The sequence below is a fragment of the Canis aureus genome, chromosome 3 (genome assembly GCF_053574225.1).
Source record: "Canis aureus isolate CA01 chromosome 3, VMU_Caureus_v.1.0, whole genome shotgun sequence".
In the NCBI taxonomy this organism is placed as follows: Eukaryota; Metazoa; Chordata; class Mammalia; order Carnivora; family Canidae; genus Canis; species Canis aureus.
Window position 1 is genome coordinate 46,920,572 of NC_135613.1, and position 21,748 is coordinate 46,942,319.

General features: G+C 48.9%; 1 protein-coding gene across 7 annotated transcripts; it reads right to left on the minus strand.

The window, feature by feature from the left end:
- Positions 1 to 1,683: 1,683 nt before the first annotated feature.
- FLCN (folliculin) lies at positions 1,684 to 21,302 on the minus strand. Of its 7 annotated transcripts, none has more exons than XM_077892331.1 (13): positions 21,165 to 21,302; positions 18,348 to 18,468; positions 15,790 to 16,062; positions 14,300 to 14,446; positions 12,322 to 12,543; positions 10,928 to 11,088; positions 9,174 to 9,265; positions 7,401 to 7,591; positions 5,779 to 5,892; positions 4,857 to 4,980; positions 3,873 to 4,004; positions 3,663 to 3,768; positions 1,684 to 2,973 (listed from the first exon to the last, which is right to left on the minus strand). In XM_077892331.1, the coding sequence occupies exons 3-13, from the start codon at positions 16,036 to 16,038 to the stop codon at positions 2,772 to 2,774; spliced, it is 1,740 nt and encodes a 579-aa protein (XP_077748457.1). In that variant the 5' UTR covers positions 16,039 to 16,062; positions 18,348 to 18,468; positions 21,165 to 21,302; the 3' UTR covers positions 1,684 to 2,771. The 7 variants fall into 7 exon arrangements, with proteins under 7 accessions (XP_077748457.1, XP_077748452.1, XP_077748459.1 ...); XM_077892326.1 differs by lacking the exon at positions 21,165 to 21,302 and adding an exon at positions 20,747 to 20,810; XM_077892333.1 differs by lacking the exon at positions 21,165 to 21,302 and adding an exon at positions 20,787 to 20,808.
- Positions 21,303 to 21,748: the final 446 nt, after the last annotated feature.

The window sequence follows — 21,748 nt, forward strand, 5'->3', positions numbered from 1 at the left end:
CCAGGACTGGGATCATGCCCTGAGCCAAAGGCAGGTGCTCAACCACTGAGCCACGCAAGCATCCCTAGCCTCTGACATTTCTGATGAGAAATCTGTATTCTTAGTGAAGATCTGTGATTTGTTTCACTTTTGTTGCTTTCAAGGTTTGCTCTTCGTCTTTTGGAAGTTCAATTAGAATGGGTTTCAGGGTGGTTGAGTTCATCTTACTTGGGAGTTTTTGAGCTTGTGTATTTATGTTCCTGTCTTTCATTAAATTTGGTTAGTTTTCAGCCATTCTTTCTTTCAATGTTCTCAGGCCCTTCCTTTCCTGGGACTCACATGATGTGCATGTTGATCCTTTTGTTGGTGTCCCATAGTTCTCTTAAGAGTTCTGTCCACTGCTCTTCAAATTCTCTGTTCCTTAGCCTCGATGATGTCCACTGTTCTATCTTCAGGTCCACAAATTCTTTCTGCCTGCTCAAATCGGCCTCTTATAAATTCATTTCAGTTGTAGTTTTTTCTTTTTTTTTTTTTTTTTAATTGTAGTTTTCAACTCTGAAACTTTTTTAGGTCTTCTTTATATTTTCATTTTGCTCACACATTTTCTTGGCTTTCTTCACATCTCCCTGTAATTGTGATTTTAAGACAGTTATTTTAAAGTCTTTGTTTAGGGACACCCGGGTGGCTCAGTGGCTGAGCATCTGCCTTCAGCTCAGGGCGTGATCCTGGAGTTCCAGGATGGAGTCCCACATCAGGCTCCTGCATGAAGCCTTCTTATCCCTCTGCCTATGTCTCTGTCTCTCTCTTTCGGTGTCTCTCATGAATAAATAAATAAAATCTTAAAAAAAAAAAAGTCTTTGTGTAGTATATCTGCCATTAAGTCCTTTTCAGGGGCAGATTGTTTTCTCCCCTTTGGGACATAACTTCCCTGTTTCTTTGTATGCCTCGTGATATTTGTTGAATGATGGACATTTAAATCTAGTAACGTGATAACTGAAAATTAGATACACCCCCTTCCCCAAGATTCTCCATGGTCTTCTTGTTGGCTTTTTCTTTGCTGAGGATCAGGCTGAGGTATAAACTTACATTTTTCTCAGGTCTTTTCTAAGCCCTTCCTTGGACATGCACAGCTTCTAATTTCCTCTGTATATGCAGTTGTTTTTTAATGTCCTAGAGCTTTATGTTCTGGACTTCCTGAAATGGGGAACACACATACATCCACACACATGCACACACAGCTGAAAGAGGAGGGGAAGGGCATTGAACCATGAAGTCTCCTAGCAGCCAGAGGGGGAGGGGCTTACAACAGTGAGGGAAGGTGCAACAATGGCTGCCTGGCTCTGCACCACTCTGATCAGAAGCAGCAACCAGTGATCAGACCTCGGATTCCCTAACAGTTGTAGTCTAGGGTCCTTTTTACCCACCACAGCTCCTATATGGTATGTGTAGCCTATTCCAGAACACCTGCACAGCTGCTGTGTGGCTCCCCGCAGGGGGATGGGTAGTGCTACTATGCTCTGAGCTGAAATTGATCGAAATTAACCACAATGTACAGTCCAAGTCTTCTCCTAGAATCTGCAAGCCTTTAACAGACTGGAGTCTCAAAATAGTTCTACCACAGGTGTTATTTTAGCCATAATATTCTGTGTGACTGATCCCATGAAAAATCTAGGTATCAAACCAACAAAACCATGTAGCCAACAGTTTATAAAAATATATCTTTATTATGTTTCAAGTTCTTGCATGATAGATACCTACTCATACAAACTTAGTCTCCATGTTAAATATAAATTAAGCAAACACAAAAAACTATAAACAAAATCAGCAAAATTGCTGGAAAATCCAAGCCATCCAAATAATAAAATCCTTATTAAAAGTGTACACTGGGATGATGAAACTATCTTAAATCACCATACTCTGAAAATTGTTACCTGTAGCCAAATCTAAATGTTTAAGAAGCAATAAAGGGCAAAGTAATATGGAATAAAACTATGGTAGGTTTCTCAATGCCACATCTAGTAGATTAGGCAAGTCAAATGGTTCCATCTGACATTTCAGCATTTCATCTTTGTGTAAAAAACGGTCAGGGGCCTGTCCCCGAGCTATAGGGAAATGTCAAAACCACCAAAGGAGAGCATGGCTAGAAGACTTTGTAGTCACAGGGTTCCAGAACATGAATCCCAGAAGGCTTAAAGATGAGAAAACATCCGTCCCATGCCAAAAGCCATTTCCAGAGCTCAAAACCAGATTACTAACAATGACTACGGATCACACATGTCCTAAAAACTCAAAACTGTAGCAAAACATACACGCAATCATATATAAAACTTGGAAAAGTCTTGAATTTCAGAATGGAAAGGTTCAAACATTAACCTTGAGAGATCTGTTACTGAGGCCAAAATACCCAAGTTGGGACTGGCCTGACATACCTTCCTTATGAATTTTGAGATCTAAATCCTTGAGAGGCATAAGATGCATGTTCTTAGTCTTCTCTCACAGGGGTACACAAACACAGGGGACCCACTGTCCCAAGTCTCCCACTGCCCTCATTCAGGGCCAGAGCAATTCAAACAGCTTTTGGAATGGTGCCGAAAACTACACCAAGTCGGGATCCCACACAGAGGGCAAAGTTCAGCCCCAAGTTTCCATTCCTTGCTAGGACACAGCTCCATGCTGGCAGTTCAGAAACACAAGCAATCTATGACTGCCATCAGAGACTGAGCTCAGTGGTGAAGATGGCAATCACCACACTCCTCAGAAGGCAAACATGGGGTCAGATTCCTGTGGCAGGGTCAATTACGAGGCTCTGAGGCTGTGGGGCTGCGCACTGTGGACATGAGGTGTGACTTGTAGGTTTTGCTCAGGCCCGTCATCCAGAACTTGAGGAGTTTGACATTGTCCTCCTCAGATGCTCCAAGGATACTCAGGAGCTTCTGTGTGTCCTCTTTGGGTCGACTGTCCACTTTGGTGAATTTGAAAAGGACCTTCACTTTGCTGAAGAAAACCAAAAACAAAACACTCAGATGCCACAGTAAAATCACACCACAGTTTGGTCCCAAGGCCTAATGGCTTCAAGACCAGCACAAGGTCTATAGGTGCCGGCACAGAGCAGCAGCTCCCACCTGCACGCTCCAGGACCTCTTGCTAGCCCAGTGGTTCTAACCCTGGGTAATAAGGTTGGTGCCGCAAAATGGGGGTAAAACCTATTTTCTTAAAATTCATAAAGGAACTTGTTGCTCCTAAGCTTCATTTTACTATTGGAAATCAGGACATCTAATTGAATTTGACCCAAAATTACTAAGAGGAACTTAAGGAAATCAAATAACTAATTAGCCTTAACAGAAAGGGAACATCTGTTATCTAGCTTTCAGATTTTTAAAGTTAATTAAGCAGCAAAAATAACTGCTTCTCTTGGAGGCAGGTGTCACCCCGTCTCCCAGAGGAGCAGAGTGAGGACTTGGGGCGCTGACTGCTCAAGGTCACTAGCTCGGACTAACTGGCGCAGATGCTTTTTGAGCACATGCTCCTAACCTCTATTCTCCCTGACTTCCCTTCTCAGGGAGGCCAAGGCTTCTTTTTCTGGAAATAGCTCCTGATTCTCGCCAGCAGAACAGAATCGCTACTGGCTGCCCAGCACCCCCAGGAGGAAGCCGACTCCAGGGGCCAAGGTGGAGTGTGCTTACTTCATCCACTCTTCCTTGAGGCAGACGAGGCACTGGTCCACCACACCCACGGACAGATTCTGGTTGGTCAAAGCCGCTTCCATCTTATTCAGGATGGTGGGGCCAACTGGGAACAAGGGCAGGGTCGTCAGCATGGGGAGCGAGAGGCAGCAGCAGTGCTCTTGCTCCCGCTCACCGTGGGAAAAGGCAGGCTGGCCTGGCAGCACGCACCTCGGTCCGCAGCTACAGGGCTTCCGCTGGTCACAACAAATTCGTACTTGCTCAGAGACTGGTCATCCTCGCATCCGGCTGGGTGGAGGCTGGGGCGGGGGGCTGTATGGGCCTCCACAATGACAGCAAATTCTACAGCAACACAAAATGCACTACTGCAGGAGGCGTGCGTCTGCCCCCTTCGGGAGCCTTCCTCCTGCTGCCTCCACGCCAGGTCATGTCAGATCAGAGAGCGGAAACTAGCCTCCCAACTAATGCTTGGGCGTTGGAAACCCTTTGCAGTGTATTTAAGAATAGAGTTAAGGGTTAACTCTTGCCTTAGTTCATGTATTATATTCCAGTAACTACTGGAATTCTATATCTCACTTCACTTAATGCCCAGCAGCCCGGTGACGGTACCACTGTTAAGTCCCATTTTATGACAGAAACAAATTAAAAGAAGCTAAATGGTTTGGCTGAAGGTTGCACAGTTAGTCTGTAGTGGTTAAAAACTTCAAGCCCATTTTTGAAACCAAGAGCCTATGTTCCAAAAAAAGTGCTGCCTCGCAGGGCCTCAGGACTCAGTCTGGGATGCTGAATGGAGTGGTGGCTCCGGACTGCTGAACGCCAGATGCTCTGCCGAAGTGCAGCAAGCCCCACTGTACTAATGAATGTCAAGGCTGGATTTAAGGCATATTAAAGAAAAGAGTTGCCTCCTGAATTTCGCTGGCATCACCAACTCAGCACAATGACATGACAACCTCTGACACCCATTCCCTGACCAGACCCTGCCCTCCACCAAGAACCCTATCCAGCAAGCCACCCTCACTCAGCTTGCCTTGTCCATCCCTCAACCATTGTAAAGGGAAAAAGAGGCCCAAAGCCATTGGAAAGCTGGTTGTCCTGTTTCCAAGCAGGCACCATCTTCAGGTCCGCAGCTAAGATGCAGTTCTGCTCCTGAGCCCTGAGATACAGTGCCTGGGGTGGGCCAGGGGAGGTGTGTACCTGAGGACAGCACGTGGGATGGGATCTGCACGTGCGGGCTGAGCCCCAGGAAGTTGCACCGGTAGGCCTCCTCGTACTGGTTGCTGTAAGGGATGATGCGTACACAGCCCACTGGCAGCATAGTCTAGAGGGGACACAGTGACTCAGGACCATCCCCAGCTGAAACAGCGCCTGCCGATCTCCATCACTCACACCCCACGTGCCCGCCCCAGCTCGGCCCAAGCCTCTCTCCTCCCAGAAAGCATCCTTGGTCACACAGCCCCACTGGGGTTTCTCCCGCATGACCCCCACTCCTACCCTGGCTATCAGGCATACGGGACTTGTGCTACCTCTTTGTGGTGTTAATCTTCCTATTATGCTTTGACTTCTCAGATTCTTGTCTCTTCCCTCATCCCACAAAGAGAGTATAAGCTCTTTGAGAGATTGTGTCATATTCATTTGTGCTCTCACAGGCCTAGGCCAATGTTAGATATACACGAGGTTTCTGAGGACTTAAATATCATGAACCAGACCTGGGCCTTGGCACCCACTACACCCGCGAGGTGCAGGCAGCACAGCAGACCCACATCCCACCGGACTCATTGGGAATGTTCTGTGTGCAGGGACATGTGATGACCCAAACCTGCCTCTAAGACAGCTGTGAACCACACCAATGGCTTCTTTGAGGAATATTGGGTTGGAGATGGGGTAATTATCACTCTATTAGGATAGCACAGGCTCCTTCCACTGGAAATAATAACCATCAGTGACTGCCATTTTCAACAATGGACAAAAAGCACAGACCTCAGATTCAGGCATGAACCTTTGCACTGAGCCATCCCTGCAACCTAACATTCACAGCTAAAATCAGGATTTAAAACAAGAACCCACTAAGCCAAATACCATCCTGCTATTAAAGACTTAAGAGAAAAGATATGCTTACCCGAAGAACTTCAAAAGCTGAATGGACAAGGTCTGCATCTCTACTTTTCCAAATCACTTGGTTGCCCATGAGAACATGCCAGGCCAACATACGAAAAGATGGGGCACCCAGGACCTAGAAAATACAGTTCAGTGTGTTCTGCCCTTTTATGCAACCAAAGTTATTTGTGTGTTCTCCACATAGTGAGGGAAGACGGGTCAGGAGAGGGAAGGGCTGGCTGACTTGCCCACAGTGAGGTGGAGGCAGGTGCAAGGCTCTGGATATGCACCCGAAGCCTGATACCAAAGCCCTTGCACACTTTAAGATCTTTTCCTCAATCTTATTTTTAAAAACTTGAAGCAAAAAACGTGTTAGCTTTTTACAACATTCACTCTCTCTCTATGCGATTTTGCCGAACCATTTCAAAGTAAGGGACAGGCAGCATGACACTTTAGCACCCAGGAAGCATAAGGGCTCTTCTACACAGCTCCCAAACACAACACACACAGAAATGCTACCCGGATGTCCACTGACCCAGTATCTGGGTTTAGAGCCCCAAATCTCTAACGGTGTCCCTTGTAGCTATTATCCTTTCAACCCAGGAGTCACTTAAGGATCATGCCTGTTTCATTTATTCTGAGTTCTTTATTCTGTTTTATGCTAGATTAGTCCCTCTCTCTTTTATAATTCCCCTGACGCTGGCATTTTTATAGAGTTTAGGCTGTTACCTTATAACAGCCTTATAACAGGCTTATAACGTGGCCTTTTTTTTTTTTTTTAAAAAGGAAGTTAGAAATATTCCTTTTTACAAAATTCCTATAGCTTCAAAATATTCCCACCTCCCATGAAATTGGAAGATTCCTTCTAACTTTAATCCACATAAGCAACAAACAAGAACAATTTTAGCCAAATATGTTGTTTTCATGGGTGATTCTTCCTCATCAAGAAGCCCCACAGAGCATCTGACATTAAATCAATCTTTACTTCATTTTCCAAAACAGAAATAACTATCTTTTGTTAAAATTCATGCTCATAGCAAAAAAAAAAAAAAAAAAATCACAGGAAAATATAAAAAGGGCCTGCCCTTGTAATCCTGTGATCTCTTCTTCCCATCTGACTGAATATAACCATGGTCAACACTGTTGTGTGACTTTTCTGTCGTCTCTGGTACGCATATGTACAGACACACATACCACCCTGTACTATACACTGGATGCTTTCCTTTCTGTATTTAAGGACATTCCATTGTTTGGATGCAATTCTTATGACTGGACATCCACATTCTTTCCAATTTTCTGTAAGGGCAGCCATCATTTCCACTTTGCAGTACTGTTCAATTCCTTTAAAAGGTTCTGGCAGGACATGATGAGAGGACCATGAGAAGCCAACCACGCAGGACTTTCTTTAAAAAAGACACCTACGTCCTCACTAAAAGGGGAGCACAGTGCTCCTGTGGCTAAGTTATGCCAGACGGCCCCAGCTATCTTCAGCCTGCCATGGAGGTTTTTTGGTCACTCCTAACCAACCAGTCCCCATGGGGTCTCAAGATGATGGGCCTAAGAACAAAGCGTGCTGGATGAGAAGGAGGGCATGGGGCCATTCTCTGGAGCTTCTGAATGCAGGACTACCCCTCTGCCGCCTACCTGCCTCATGTGCCGAAGGGACTTAAAGACAGACAACTTTCGGGGCTGCCAGTTTCCACAGTCTGAGAGCAAGGAAGAATCCGTCGGGCACTTGGTCAGCTCCTGCCCTTCTGCACCCTCTGGCAAGACGGGGGCTTTCTCCTCCTCTTCAGCCTCAGAGTTGTCCCAGCTTTCTGATTCCTCTTCCAGGTCTGCAAGATGGACAACAGAGACATTTATGAAACCTGCTGTCCTTGGATTCCTTCACTCCCTGGATGCAACAGTGCTACTGTGTCCATGTCAGCCCAAGGTGTTCTGATTTCTGGTTCCGGCCAGCTACCTACATCACTTGTTGCCCCTGGAGCTCTGAGATGAGCAGGAAGGGTTCAGTCCACTGGTCTATTTACTTGGCTCAAAGCCTCACACTGCATCATGAAGCAGGCACCTGCAAGACTATGAGTGTTCATGGCTGTGGGATAATTCCAAGCAAAGATGAGAATGACGATAGCTTGGTCACTCAACACTTCCTCAGTCAGGCACTATTCTCAATGCTTCCATACATTTCACTTTATCCTTTCAACTGTCCTGAGGTCAGAACTCTTCACCATATTTTACAGATAAGGAAGTTATTTGTTACTTCCATTAATCTCTGTGACAACCATCACAAATGAGGACATCTTCCCTCTATGTTCCCAATGAGAACCATAGGGAAGAGGTCTTGTGTGGTCATACAGAATGCACAAGGAGCGGAGCCAGGATCTGAAGTCAGTTCTGTCCAAATCCAAAGTGTGTGTTCCAAAGTAAAATACAGCCTAAGACATGACAGAAAGCTCTGTGTGCCTGCCACTTGGCTCTCTGTATACTCCCACCAACAGACTACCCTTGCCATCTTTACTAATCTAGAAATTTGAATCACAATAATAAATGGTTCTGATGCATGAGGGCATGAAGGTGGATTACCAAGGTCTTGTCATGCTCTGGTCTCGCTGAAATTCTACTCCTTTTCTCCCACTTAGAAAAGCATGTTGGAATCTAAGTGTGCAAAGTCACCTGACTATAGGAATAACCTTGAAACAGCTCCAATTTATTAAGAAGGCCATTTGCAACCTGAACCATGTCAAATGTTACCAGTAACACATCACACACAACATACACTGCAAGTCTGGTTTACCCAACCCCAAAGCTGGGGCTGCTGTCGTAGGTCACTAAGAATCACATCATCTCCAAACGAAAAGCATATGTGCTTTCCTCGTCTCTGGATTGAGACCAGAGGTTCCTTGGCTGGTACACACCACAGCAGAATCCCTCACGAAGTTACTTCAAACACACAGGACCCTAAGCCCTAGACGTAGATTTCTGATCAAAAACCTGGGAAGGAGTCCCCATACATTAGTAAGGCTTGAGAAGCCTTACCCTGATGGAAACTCTGGGTCCAATTGAAGCTTAACATTTTATTATTCAAGTGTCTACAGAGGGCAGGCACCTGGGGATCATAAGACAGAGACAAGAAAACCTTTCATGTATCTTCTCCACAGCCTCACCGCGCTAAATAGCACTTTCCCAGACTGCCCAGGATGGTAAACTCCTTCATGTGACTGTCAAGGAAAGGGAAACAGGAAACCACAGTAAAAACACAGTAAAAAAAAAGACTACAGGTTGAGCTCTTGCAGATGCTCCTCCTGGGTTATTCCTCCTAGGGTCCCCTTAAATCAGGATGGAGGGCTAGGTGGTTGTGAGATGGCCCCCAACAGCGACTGCCAGCACAGGCTTCCAGCACAAGCACTCCCTGCTCACCCGCGAGCTTCTCCATCTGGACCAATGTGTCCTCTGTGGGTGCACCCTCTAGGAGTTTCTCAGTCAGCCGGCTGCCACATGCTTTCAGGAGCCTGCAGAACAAAGCGCCATCTGTGAAGTGTTCTTGCCAGAAAAAAAGTGGAACCTGAAGCCAATCAAGCCTTTTGATCTCACTAGTAGCTTACAGAAAATATGGGTACAAAAGATTGCGTTGCACACATCACAAAGTCACAATCAGCCAAACCCAAAAGAAGAATTCTGCAGGACAAATGACCCAGGTCCTCCGACAAAAGGCATGGGAAAATCCATGGCAGAGGCGCAGGAGAAACTGCTTTGGACTAAGAGAACAATGTGTACAGTCTGTAGTGGTGATCTGATCCCCATTTCAAAAAACAGTCCTGAGGCCATACAAGAAAACTGAACATGTATCGGGCTAGATGATGCTAAGCAATGGGTCGATTTTGTTGGATGATTTTGTGTTTGAAATGATACAACTAAGATTTGCTTTAAAAAAATATTCCAGGGATGCCTGGGTGGCTCAGCGGTTGAGCATCTGCCTTTGGCTCAGGGTGTGATCCTGGGGTCCTAGGATTGAGTCCTGCACTGGGCTTTCTGCAGGGAGCCTGCTTCTCCCCTGCCTATGTCTCTGTCTCTCTCTGTGTCTCTCATGAACGAATAAATATAATCTAAAAAATACATATTCCAGAAAGAAGGGAGGGGAGAGATAAAGCAGGAAAATGTTGACAATACTACAGCTGGAAAACGAGAGTGTACAGTTGATTGTACTATTTATTCTAGTTTGGATCTCTTTGAAAATCTCTAAATGATTTTACATTGAGCACAGGAGACAGATACTCTCTCCTTAGTTCTCAAGCCCTCAGAGCTCGCAAAGATCTTTGTTCAAGGCACCTCTTCCACACCTTAGATGATGAGGCCCCAGACTTGGAAGCCACCGTTGCACAAGGGTGAGGATTTGAGGGCATCTTTGGGAAAGGTCCATCTTGGTCTATCTTGCAATGGAAAGAACAGAAACAATCTGTGGCCAGACCGCGGTGATTTTAAAAAGACAGAGATCATCCTTTCTTCCTGACCAGGGAGGCCTGAGTGCCACCACACTCTTATTAGACAGCCTGTGCCAGAAGTGCTTCCAAAAGCCTGCACCAAATGGCCAGGGACCACTGTAGCCCCAACTGATGAACTCCTGAGAATCAGCCAGAGCTGTCCAGTCCGGGCACTCTCAAATTCCTGACCCACAGACCTGTGTGAGATAAAGGTTTGTTGCTATAGACAGAAAGAGAGGTCAATGCTCTGGTGTAGGGGCATCTTAAGCATATGGGGATGTGGGATCCCTGGGTGGCGCAGCGGTTTGGCGCCTGCCTTTGGCCCGGGGCGCGATCCTGGAGACCTGGGATCGAATCCCACATCGGGCTCCCTGCATGGAGCCTGCTTCTCCCTCTGCCTGTGTCTCTGCCTCTCTGTCTCTCTCTGTGTAACTATCATGAATAAATAAATAAAATCTTTAAAAAAAAAAAAAAGCATATGGGGATGTGAGTGCCACCTAAGTCCTTTTTCCATGTGCCCAAGGGAAGAAGCCTAGAAAAAAGGGAGATGCAGGTCAGCGCCTGCCAACAAGTACACAGCACAGAGCTCCCTAGGGGAACTCACCCAACAACTGTCCTCCCCAGATTCATGCATAATCTAACCAGTATACCATGTCTACTCTCAATGGCTAGAAGACTGAAAAATCTCGTTACCAAGCAAAGGAGGTATGAAGGCATGCCCACAAGTTGTCATCGCTTGTCAAGGAGGTCAGTGAACGAGCTGCGTTCCCATTGCGTTGGTGCAGGAATGGTGTGAAGGCCGTGTTCATTCTCTGGGCACGCTGTGGGCAACCAAATTGCTCTGCCTCAAATACCTAAAACATGAAAGGAAGGGGTGACCTTTTAATGAAACAAAACCCGCCAAGGAGTCCAAAGCCAGCTCATTCACAGCCAACTTCCTGGATCCTATTCCTGAAGACTGTCTCATTCTGCTGTTCTGATATAGGGTGCAGAAAGTGCTGCCAGTCTCATCATTCCCAATGGTTTTTGCCTCACAGCTTGACAAAAAGCTATCTAAGGAAGAGGAATCGGTTATGAATTTCCCCTGTACCCACTTCCGCTCCCACAACCAACTCATCAAGCACTTGTTGGGTACTCAGGTCGCATACATGCCTGCGTGATCATTAGTGCTGTTCTCCACATATTTCCAGTCCCCCCCTCCCCCTTCCTATTCTGGACACATGGAGGTTTTCACTGAGTGACCTCGTGTGGGTGGGACATGTGCTGAATTCTGGCAATGAGGTGAGAGAGAAACAAGGCCCTCCAGCACCATCTATGCCCTCTTGCGGAGAAATGAGCAATCTTCCAATATGGCTGCTGTTCCACCTGCTCGGCTGACTGCAGCAAGTATATCCCTCCCATTTCCTGCATGGACACAGAACATCAACAACTACAATAAAAAAAAAAACAAAAAAAAAAACCTGTCGGACACCTGGGTGGCTCAGTTGATTGAGTGCCAGGCTCTTGATTTTGGCTCAGGTCATGATCTCAGGATCATGGGATCAAGCCCTGAATTAGGGCCCACACTTGGTGTGGAGGCTGCTTGAGATTCTCTCCCCCTATCCCTCTGCTCTCAACCTGCTCTCTCAAAACAAAAAAGAAGAAAACTTCTCCTCCCAACCCCTAAACAAAACAAAGGAAGCAACCCCCAAAACTATGGGGCTTTATGCCTCTGAGGTTTGAGGGCTGTTCAGCACAATGGCCTATTCTGAGAAACAATACTACAAGAGCTAGAAGTCTATAGTATTGATGAGTCTACAACACGATTTGTGGACAGGTTCCAAATGAAGGTCAGAGGAAGCACAGACACTGGGGAGAAACCAGGGCATGTGACCACAATCAAGCAGCCAGAATTGAAGGAAAACTGGACAATGTACTCAAGAGAGCCCAGTAAAGCAAGCAGGACTGACTCTACAGTCAGAAGACCATGATTCGGAGTGAGCAACAGCTGCAGGACCTAGAGATGATAAAAATCAGCTGTGCTCTGATCCCCATCAGTGCAAAGTTCCTCCCCCACTGCCACCCATTTTCCCTTTATGTGGGGTCACCTTGAGTGCCTTGCCCTGAAGTTCATCAATGATCCCTCGAATCTTCCCAAGCAGGAAGGGCCAGGAGTTGATGAGATAAATTCGGTCCATCATGATGGCAATGATGCTGTACCAGCGCTGGAAGCCCCTGGCCAGGCTGTCTTTGATGAAGAAAGTGTGGCTGAACACAAAACCGTGCTGCTCATCCCCAAAGAAGATAGGGCCTTCACGACCAGGGCAGACCTGTGAAAATCCACAGCCATTGCAGGAGACAGTTCTGTGCACAATCAAATCCTCCTCCCACTTACCTTTCTGTACTAATTAACCCGCATTAGTTATAGGAATAGGGAGAAAGGTGGGGACGAGAGGAAAACTGCTTTCTTCTGCTCCTGGGACTAGACTTTAAAAGAAAACATCCGGGATGTTTGGGTGGCTCAGCAGTTGAGCGTCTGCCTTTGGCCAAGGGTGTGATCTTGGAGACCCAGGACTGAGTCTCGCATCAGGCTCCCTGGATGGAGCCTGCTTCTCCCTCTGCTTGTGTCTCTGCCTCTCTCCATCTTTCATAAATAAATAAAATCTTAAAAAAAAAAAAAAAGAAAAGAAAACATCTGTAATCATACATTGCAAGGATGAGTAAAGTAGGTTCATGACTTTTTTCTACCCTGAACCATAAATAACTCCTGTTCAAATATTATATCTATTCCAGACTCAAATCTGCCAACATCACTCATCTGGAATATACTGGAGAAGGTCAAAATAATCACTGTAGAGTCCAAACAATAAAATGTGTATACTTTATTTACAGCCAAGAAGTTAGGTCCCCCTTGTAACACATTCACTCTTACTTTACACAGAATTCAACTAGGCATGATCACCTGCTTCTAGCAGATTAGCAGTAGGAAATCAAAACAGCTGAAGGTAGGCACACTGCAACCATAAGTGAAAACTGAGATGGGGCCTCAGTCAGATCAAGTGGGCATGGAGAATGGAAGTTTTATAACTGGATTATGAATTCTTTGTGACAGATAAAGTTATGAGAGCTAAGGGGCACCTACGCTGGTCAGTCAGTTGAGCATCCAACTGTTGGTTTCAGCTCAGGTTATGATCTCAGGGTCTTGAGATCAATCCCAAAGTCAGGCTCTATGTGGGCTGTAAGACCTAGAGATGATAAAACCAACTGTGCTCTGACCCCCATTAGATATCTCTCAGTCTGCGGAGATTTTTCTCTCTCTCTCCCTTCCCGCTCATACGCGAGCATGTGCATGTGCACATGCACGCACAAATACTAATAAACATTTTTTTTTCAAAAAAAAAGTAAAAAACCAAAAACCATAAGGGTTAAGACTTGAACTCAACAATAGGAGCCAGGTAGTTTAGGAACAAACTGATTCAACCTTCAAGAGGTTCTGAGAGCACACAGTGACCACTAAGGCTTGTATTGATGATTGAGACAATAAAAAAGGTGGTATTTGGAAAAAAAAAAAAAAAAAGGTGGTATTTGATAGAGTAAGCCACATAACCTAGAAATGTTTAATGTCTTAGGAATACATTCATCAAGAATAAACAGATAACAGGGATGCCTGGGTGGCTCAACAGTTGAGCATCTGCCTTCGGCTCAGGGCATGATCCTGGTCTGGGGATCCAGTCCTACGTCGGGCTCCCTGTGAGGAGTGTATTTCTCCCTCTGTCTTGGTCTCTGCCTCTCTCTCTCTGTCTCTCTCATGAATAAATAAATCAATAAGTCTTTTTTAAAAAAAGGAATAGATTAAGTTTGGTGCTTGAAATGATAAGCTAGAAACCATTTAGAACACTGCAGTCCAACTCAACGTATTTTGGAGCTTTAAAGAACTGCAGCTGCTCCCTGCTCACTGATCCACCTATCCTCTTCCCAGAAGCAATGACCTGTCTTCCTTTCTGTAACCAGTACTGAACCTGTTCAGGGCACCTTGGAGTATCTGTGATATTCCCACAGAGTACCCCCCAGAGTCACAGTGCTCACCTCACAGCTCAGACTCCGCACACAGGCCTGGCGGACAATGCTGAAGAGCTGGGGGTGGTTGGGGTGCTGGTGACTGACGTATTTAATCGAGGTCTCTTTATCATGGCTGATATACCCGGGATGCCCTGCAGCAAGGGACCGGCAGCCCTGCCCCCAAGAAAGAGAAGAAAACCAATTAGTGAGGAAGCAGGCAACAAACTTTCTTATGTACATCTGAATGAGAAAACTCAAGTCTATTTTCAAATAAAGATAACTGGCATCTAGAGTTATACCCATGTGAAGATTTTAACGTGTCCTGAATAGGAAAACCAGAACACAGAGATCACAAAGATCATCAGAGTATAAATAAGAGATCTAATCTTCTGAGCACTTATGTGGCAGGTATTCTGAAGAGCTCTGCATACACCTCATTTAATCCACTGAACCCTAGGAGATAATTACACTGAGAATCCTCATTTTACAGAAGCAGGTCAGGGGTGCAAAGAGGCCCACATAGAATAAGGGGCTAGCCTCTGTCCTTGGTCCTGACACAACCACTCAGCAGGGGCCCCAGGAGGCTGCCAGACTTCCACGCTGCTGTGGTACCCTGACAACACGAGCTCAGAGCCAGTGCTATGGAGTGGAAGGGACTGGTGGTCCTGGTTGCTGCCCCTCTAGAGCCACCACCACGTCGGCACTGAGGTCAGGTCCCAGACGCTATCCCCACCCAGACTGCACAAGAATGTACGGAGGCAAGCCCCTCTGTGGGAGATGCAGGACCCTTCCCATGGCAATTCCAGCTCAATGACTCTCTTTTCTAGCACCCTTTCCTTCCTTCCTCTCCTTCACAGCTGTCAGATTTGTTCATGGTGGCAATGCTTTTCCCCACCTTCTGCTTCCTCACAGGTGTTTCCAGCAATGAAAAGATCAATCTCGTGCATGCTGTCGGCTTCTCAGTGGAACCAAACTAATGCAGCTGGATTCCTGTCCACCCTGTAGCGGCAGGTCTAATACCACTCCTGATTTCAGATCTCGACCCAGGTCTGTCATATAAAGCAGCAACTTGCTAAGGGAACTTAAACCTCATTCCCTAGAGCTCATAAATGACACCAAGAGTAAAAGCAAGACCCCATGAGGAGGAAACTTCCCAAGATACTGGGCTGAGGCAAGTGGAGCCAAGGATGGGCCTGTGTGCAGACACGAGCATACAGAGGGGAGGGCTGAAAAGCAAATGTCAACTGGTGTCAGGTGTCTGCTGGCACAGGGTCGGCCGATAAAACGACAGCTGGGATGAAAGGAAAGAACTGGACGGACATAAAAAGAAGTGAACACACTGCACAGGGCCCACAAGAATGGCCTGTACCCATCACCTGAAGCTCCCACTTTTCTGTGAGATCACAGCCACTGCTGAGTCCCACAGGGTCTCCTGCCCACCCTCCAGGTCAAATACTCAGCATAAGCACAAGTTCCTGACAAGGAAAAAACATCTCCAACACTCCCAGAGCACTTGCCTCGCACATGTCTGACTTTTTGGGCCCCGGGCTGCTGGACTCTGCACTGGCCCCTTCAGCTGGACTGTGAGCGCGGATCCGACTGCTCATCTGAATGCCACCTTCCTCCTCCTCGGCCTGTTCGCCCTGGCCAGGGCTGTCCCCATTCCCAGCCCCTTGCGGAAGCGGGGCGTGCAGAACTTCTGTGCAAAAGAGAGTGCGGGGGCCGTGGAGCTCACAGAAGTGACAGAGAGCAACGATGGCATTCATGGTGTCCTGGAGACAGCAGAGGGCCTGCAGGGGGCGGATGAGAGGAGACACCATCAGCCAGGCAGCCTATGTTCACACCAGAGAACCTGGAGGCTGCTCTAGAGCACAGGAACTGGGAAGGTGTCATCAATAGGCTTTCTGGCCAGCAACGCAGTTCAGCCAGCCAGCACTGCATCAGCTGTAGCAGAAACTCAGCAGACAAAACACAGTCCCTGCCAATCAGGAGTTACAATGGAGAAGAGAGAACGTGATTCAAGGACCCCACGGAAAATCCTTCAGTTAGGGTTGTGACGGGGCTGAGAGGCAGACAGCATAGAGAACACATGCGCGGGTGACAATATGGCAAATGTGACACCAATCAATGCTATAGGGGTCTGGAGAAGAGACTTGTATATTCTATCAACAGCTGCCATGCTGGGTGACATGATGCTGCCCTCGTGGAGCTTACCCTCGAGGAGGGGAGGGACATACGACACACTGCTTGCTCTCTTGTGGTGACAGCCTCGGGAAGAGGACAGCAGGTCCAGGGCAGAGACTCACTGGAGGAGGTGCCATGTGGTTTGGGACATCAGGGGCTCCCTGAGTGAGAGCTGATGGGAGGAAAGGCCAGGGGTATGGGGGGGCATGACTAGGGCTCTACAGAGCTGGGGAATGATGGCAGAAGACTAGAAGGAGGTGGATTTTAGGGACCCTTCTAGGCCACAGTGAAGGCCTGAATTTTCTTCAGACTGGAAATTCTTTGATAGGTTTTGATGAAAAATATGGTAAATTTGAGTAGCGGACAGGGGTTAGGATCCAAACCTCCTCTTTTGGGGATCCCCTCCCCTATTATGCAGCCAAAGCCTCTGTCCTCATCCTCCTCCATGGGCATGACCAAGGCTTGACCAGTTAGAGGCATCTGCCCAGGAAGCTGAACCCAGTGCAAACACATATGTGGGGTGTGGGGAGCAAGTCCTGGGTGATGGCATCCTCAAAACCCCTGTGGTCTGTCCGTCACGGCATCCTCCGCAGCAGCCTCCCTTCTCCAGCCTGCTCACTAACTCTGCCACCCACCTGGCATCTTGCACGCAACCTCTTAGCTGACACAACTACTACTGCTCTCGTTCTTGTACCTGAGGCACAGGTTAGAGCTTGAGTGACAGTGGGAATGGCAGAGGCCAACACAAAACACAAGTAAGCTGGGCTGATCAGGCATGGGGATCAGATGGGGATTTGCAGGTGCCTGGCAAGTAGGGAGATCTGGGGCACAGGATGTTCCTGGGGAGAGGGGTACAGCAGGAGAGGAGACAGAGTTCAAGAGACAGCAGGATATTTAGCTGGAAAATCCTGAGAGTTCCATGGAGATTCTGGACCGTAGTAACAGAGAGGGCTGGGCAGAGGGTGAAAGTCCAAGACACTCCACAGACCTTTGCCTGACTCACCTTCTTCCTTGCATGTCCCTACTGAGAGGCCTCCCAAACCAGCCCCCACAACATCCACTCCCTTCTACTACATCACTCTCTCCCCTCTTCCGCTTTATTTTAGGTCTCCTGGAAGCTGCATTGTTTGTGTTTCCCACAAATGAATGTTTCCCAAGGTGGAGGCGGGAGCAGGGAGTGAGCCTGTCTTATCTACAACAGTTCCTGACACACACAGGAGGCACCACATTAAAGTACTGGATAGATGAGTGGATTCAGGAGCTGCCCATGGAGAGAGAGCAGTTGTTGCCACAGAAAGCAGAGAGCTCACTGAGGATATCTAGGGCCAGGAGAGGTTCAAGAGCATAAGCATGGGGGAGAACCAGAGTCTGAAAGCCTAGTGTCATGAGACCACAATAAGCCAAATTTAAAAAGAGGTTCCATCAGGCTCGCTCTGGTGAGATCAAAGAAAATGATGCTTTAAGAATCTATTATGGGGGACAGATTGGTGGCTGGGTGGCTCAGCAATTGAGCATCTGCCTTCAGCCCAGGGAGTGATCCCGGAGTCCTGGGATCCACTCTGCCATCAGGCTACTTGCAGGAAGCCTGCTTCTCCCTCTGCCTGTGTCTCTACCTCTTTCTCTGTGTCTCTCATGAATAAATAAAATCTTAAAAAAAAAAAAAAAAAAAAGAATCTATTATGGAAGAGGGGGGTGAAGCGACCATCAATGGAGTAAGAATCCCACAGGAAGAAGCACTAAGACATAAAGGCAGAGGCATTAACCCTGGAGAAAGAGACTACATCTTCCTTTAAGAGGAATAAAAGAGAAATAAGGTTCCTTCCAGCAAAATATCTGCAAGAAAGCAGCACTTGGCTAAGGCTCACCCAGTTTGTAGAGCATCCATACTAACCGTTATATTCAGCAAAATCACGCGTGCACCATTCCACCTAGACAAGAGCAGGCAAGGCCATTTCCAAATGAGTCGGGCAGGGCAGCGGTGGCCATACTGCAGCTCTAAGGCTTGAAGTTTTCTAGATAAGGAAAAAAAAATTTAAGCAGATCATAAAAGCAATGCACTTGGTGATACACACGCAACAATCAAGCAGCTTACTGCCAACTTAAAATGAGAACATCACAAAAAAAGAGCCAGAGATTCCCATGGTTCTAAATGGCTTAGTAGGCTTTTTGCCTTTTGAGCAGTGGCTGACAGCAAGTTGACATTGCAGCCAAACTTTGAGCTGAACTTTTGCACGCCTACACCGTATTTCATAAAGGACTTCTCTAAATATAAATATACTTACGTCTTTTAAAAACACAAAACATTTACAAATACAAGGTTCTCATCCCTCCTATTCTTGGTTACAAGGGGACTGCCTTGGCAGCACCCACACCATGCCTATGAAATCCTTCAGATCCTAGGCCTACAAGTTTCTCTCCTCCTCCAATGGGAAGGAGACACCAGAGGTGACGTTGCCAAGCTACTTCCCAGCATCCCTGGTCAACATGGGAGACTCTTACTAGTAGTTTTGTTTTGGTTTTTTTAAAAAGCAGTCCTGATCAGGAGTACAAGAGCCCCAGACAGCCAGCAGAAGACAAGGAGATACCACTTAGCTCCAGAAAATCCAGAAAGAAAACCTGTCTCCAGCCTTTACCTGACAGGTGATGTCAAGTATCTTCCTATCCTGAGAATCACCCTAAAGCTGAGACACAAAGGCCAACCCCAGCTCTCAGGTTAACCACTACACGTGGAATCAGAATTCTGAGTGGCAGGAAGTCAGTTTTTCTTTTTTTTTTTTTTAAGACTATTTATTCATGAGCGACAGAGAGAGAGAAGCAGAGACACAGGCAGAGGGAGAAGCAGGCTCCATGCAGGGAGCCCGATGTGGGACTCAATCCCGAGTCTCCAGGATCACACGCCCTGGGCGGAAGGCAGGCACCAAACTGCTGAGCCAACCCAGGTGTCCCAAGAAGTCAGTTTTCTATTTACCCCCAATTCCAATCTGAACCAGATGTTTACCGAAGAAACTAAACTGGCTTGAATATACCTAACAGTTCTCAACGAGCTTTCCAGAACCCAAGGAAGAAGCAGAAATCTGTCCCCCTCCCCTAGTCTCTTCAACTCAAAGAAAGAATCCAAATAACTCAAAAAAGTAGGGCCCTTTCCATGGCCCTGGGTCTATTTCATTTCCACTTCCTGGGGTCTTCTCATAGGACCACAGAGGCTCAAAAACCACCTTGAAAATAAACACAGCATCATAATGGTTCTTAACTAATAAGGAGCAGCAGGGTCCCCTGCAGCTTCTTTACCTAGTCTTCCACTGGGGAGTCTCATTCAGTCAGCAGCTGGACCCCAGCAAGTCCAAGGTGGAACGTTCCACGGGGAATTACTTCCAGCTCAAACCCGTTCAACACCTTGGTGGCTCTACTATTTCCACCTTCACCTGGATTTCTGTTTACCAAGTTCCCGCGGGTGACACTACCAGGGCAAACACAGCCACGTGCTGTTCCTCAATCTCCAAGGCCTCCAGCGCTTTCTCCGCTGTGACAGGAGCCCCTACAGCCACCCCGGTGGACGCCGCGGGTGCCGGGTGCCTCCTCCCATGGCTGCTGAGGCTCACCTGGGCCTCGATCCGCAGCGAGCCTACCCTTGGGTAAATAAGGATTCCAGGTGACAAGGCTGCGCCCAGCGATATCCAGCAACCCGGAGAGGAAAGCGTCTTCCAGCCGCCTTGGAGGGCGCTGAGGTAGGCCTACCCTTCCCGAGGACGGCGGCCTGGGAGAGGAGACACCCGCACACGCACCCTCCCCCGGGCAGCGGGGGCACGGCCGGTCGCGCGGGCCCCGGGCAACACTCGAGGAGAACCCATCAGCGACGCCGGCCGGGTCGGAACCGAGCTCACGGTCCTCGGCCCTTTACGGTCCGGGAATCTGCCGCCCACCCCGTCAGCGGCTCCGCACAGCGGCTCCGGGGGCGCCGCACCGCCAACCCGGGCGCCCTCGGCCCCGGCACGTTCCCGGCCGGTCCTCGCCCCCCGCCGCCCGCCGCCCGCCGCCCGCCCCTCCCCGAGCCCTCCCCCCGAACCAGGCTCCCTTCGACCTCCACGAAGCAGCCCGCCAGCCCGGGCTCCAACGGCTGCACGAGCCGGCCGGCCGCTCCGGGACTGGCTCCGCACGGACTCCGTCCGACCCCCGCGGGCGAGGAGAGCCTCGGGGCCGGAGCGGCGCTCGGGCCGCGGCGCACCTGACAGGACTCGCCCTGCGCTCCTGGAGCCCGCCGGGACGCCCGCCTGCGCTCGCGAGGCCCCGCACCTCCCCTCAGGAGGCTCGGTCCGGCCACCTCCCCACTCACCCGGGGCGGCGGCGGCGGCGGCGGCGGCGGCGCCCAGCCCGAGGCGCGTGACTTGGCCGGGCCGTACCATCCGCGCACCCCGCGGGGGGGCACGGGCTGGCTGAACGCGCCTCTGCACCGCCAAGCGAGCGGGCCCAAGCCCAGCCCGCACACCCGAGAAAACCGCGCGAGCCAGGCGGCTCTGAGCTCGCGGAAAACCTGAAGCCGCTTCCCGCCGCCTGCCTCTTCCGCCGCCCGACTTCCGCGCCTCCCCCCACCAGAAGTGAGGAATGGTTCCGGCCGCACCGGCCCGGCTGGTGGAGGAAACCATTTCAAGGCGGGGGATACTTAAAATTGAAAAATATTTTTAAAAGAGATTTGAGGGAATACAGAGCCAACCTAGTACTCCTGGTCCACAAGGAAGAGTGAAGTAGAGAAAGTCTCGATGTGGTCACGAGCAGGGTAACGGCTTACGGTTTCACCATCGGCTTTGATTACATGGCATGGAACCGGTCTTCGGTGGGACGTGCCGGCAGGTGGCCCGGAGGGGGCCGTCCCGTGACGTGGGGAAGCGCGCAGCGCGGCGGGGAGGCTCGGTCGGAAACTGGAGGTGGGGTGCGGCGGAGTGCGCATGTGCCTGGCACCCTCGCCCCCCGGGGCGAGAAGGCCGGCGTCCGAGGTCTTCACTACCATGAGTCAGTTATTAAGTAATATGTATGTTTAAAACCTGGGCGCCTGTCTACTTAGAGGTTAATTCTAAAGGCTTCCGTGCACGATGTGCCGTGGACCCTTAGAGGGAAGAGCTGGAGAGATGTGGATCACACCCCGGGCCGGAGGGAGTGCGGTTGGGCCTGCGAGGCGGTGCTGCCACCTTGCGGCCGGTCGGGTCAGAGGCCGCTGGTCTCCGCGCCTCGCCCGCGTGGCTGTGGCAGGGGGTGTCGCGAGGGGGCAGGTGCGGGGGTTGGGCGGGGAAGCCTCGGCCT

Bases quoted from the DNA above. Each gene is read 5' to 3' on its own strand.
- FLCN (XM_077892331.1), bottom strand. From the start codon at position 16,038: ATGAATGCCATCGTTGCTCTCTGTCACTTCTGTGAGCTCCACGGCCCC. The intron at 5,893-7,400 runs GTAGGCGGCAGA...TGTATTTTCTAG, and splicing joins CCCTTCGGCACATGAGGCAG to GTCCTGGGTGCCCCATCTTT. The intron at 3,769-3,872 runs GTGCGTGCTGCC...CCTTGTTCCCAG, and splicing joins CCCTGTAGCTGCGGACCGAG to TTGGCCCCACCATCCTGAAT.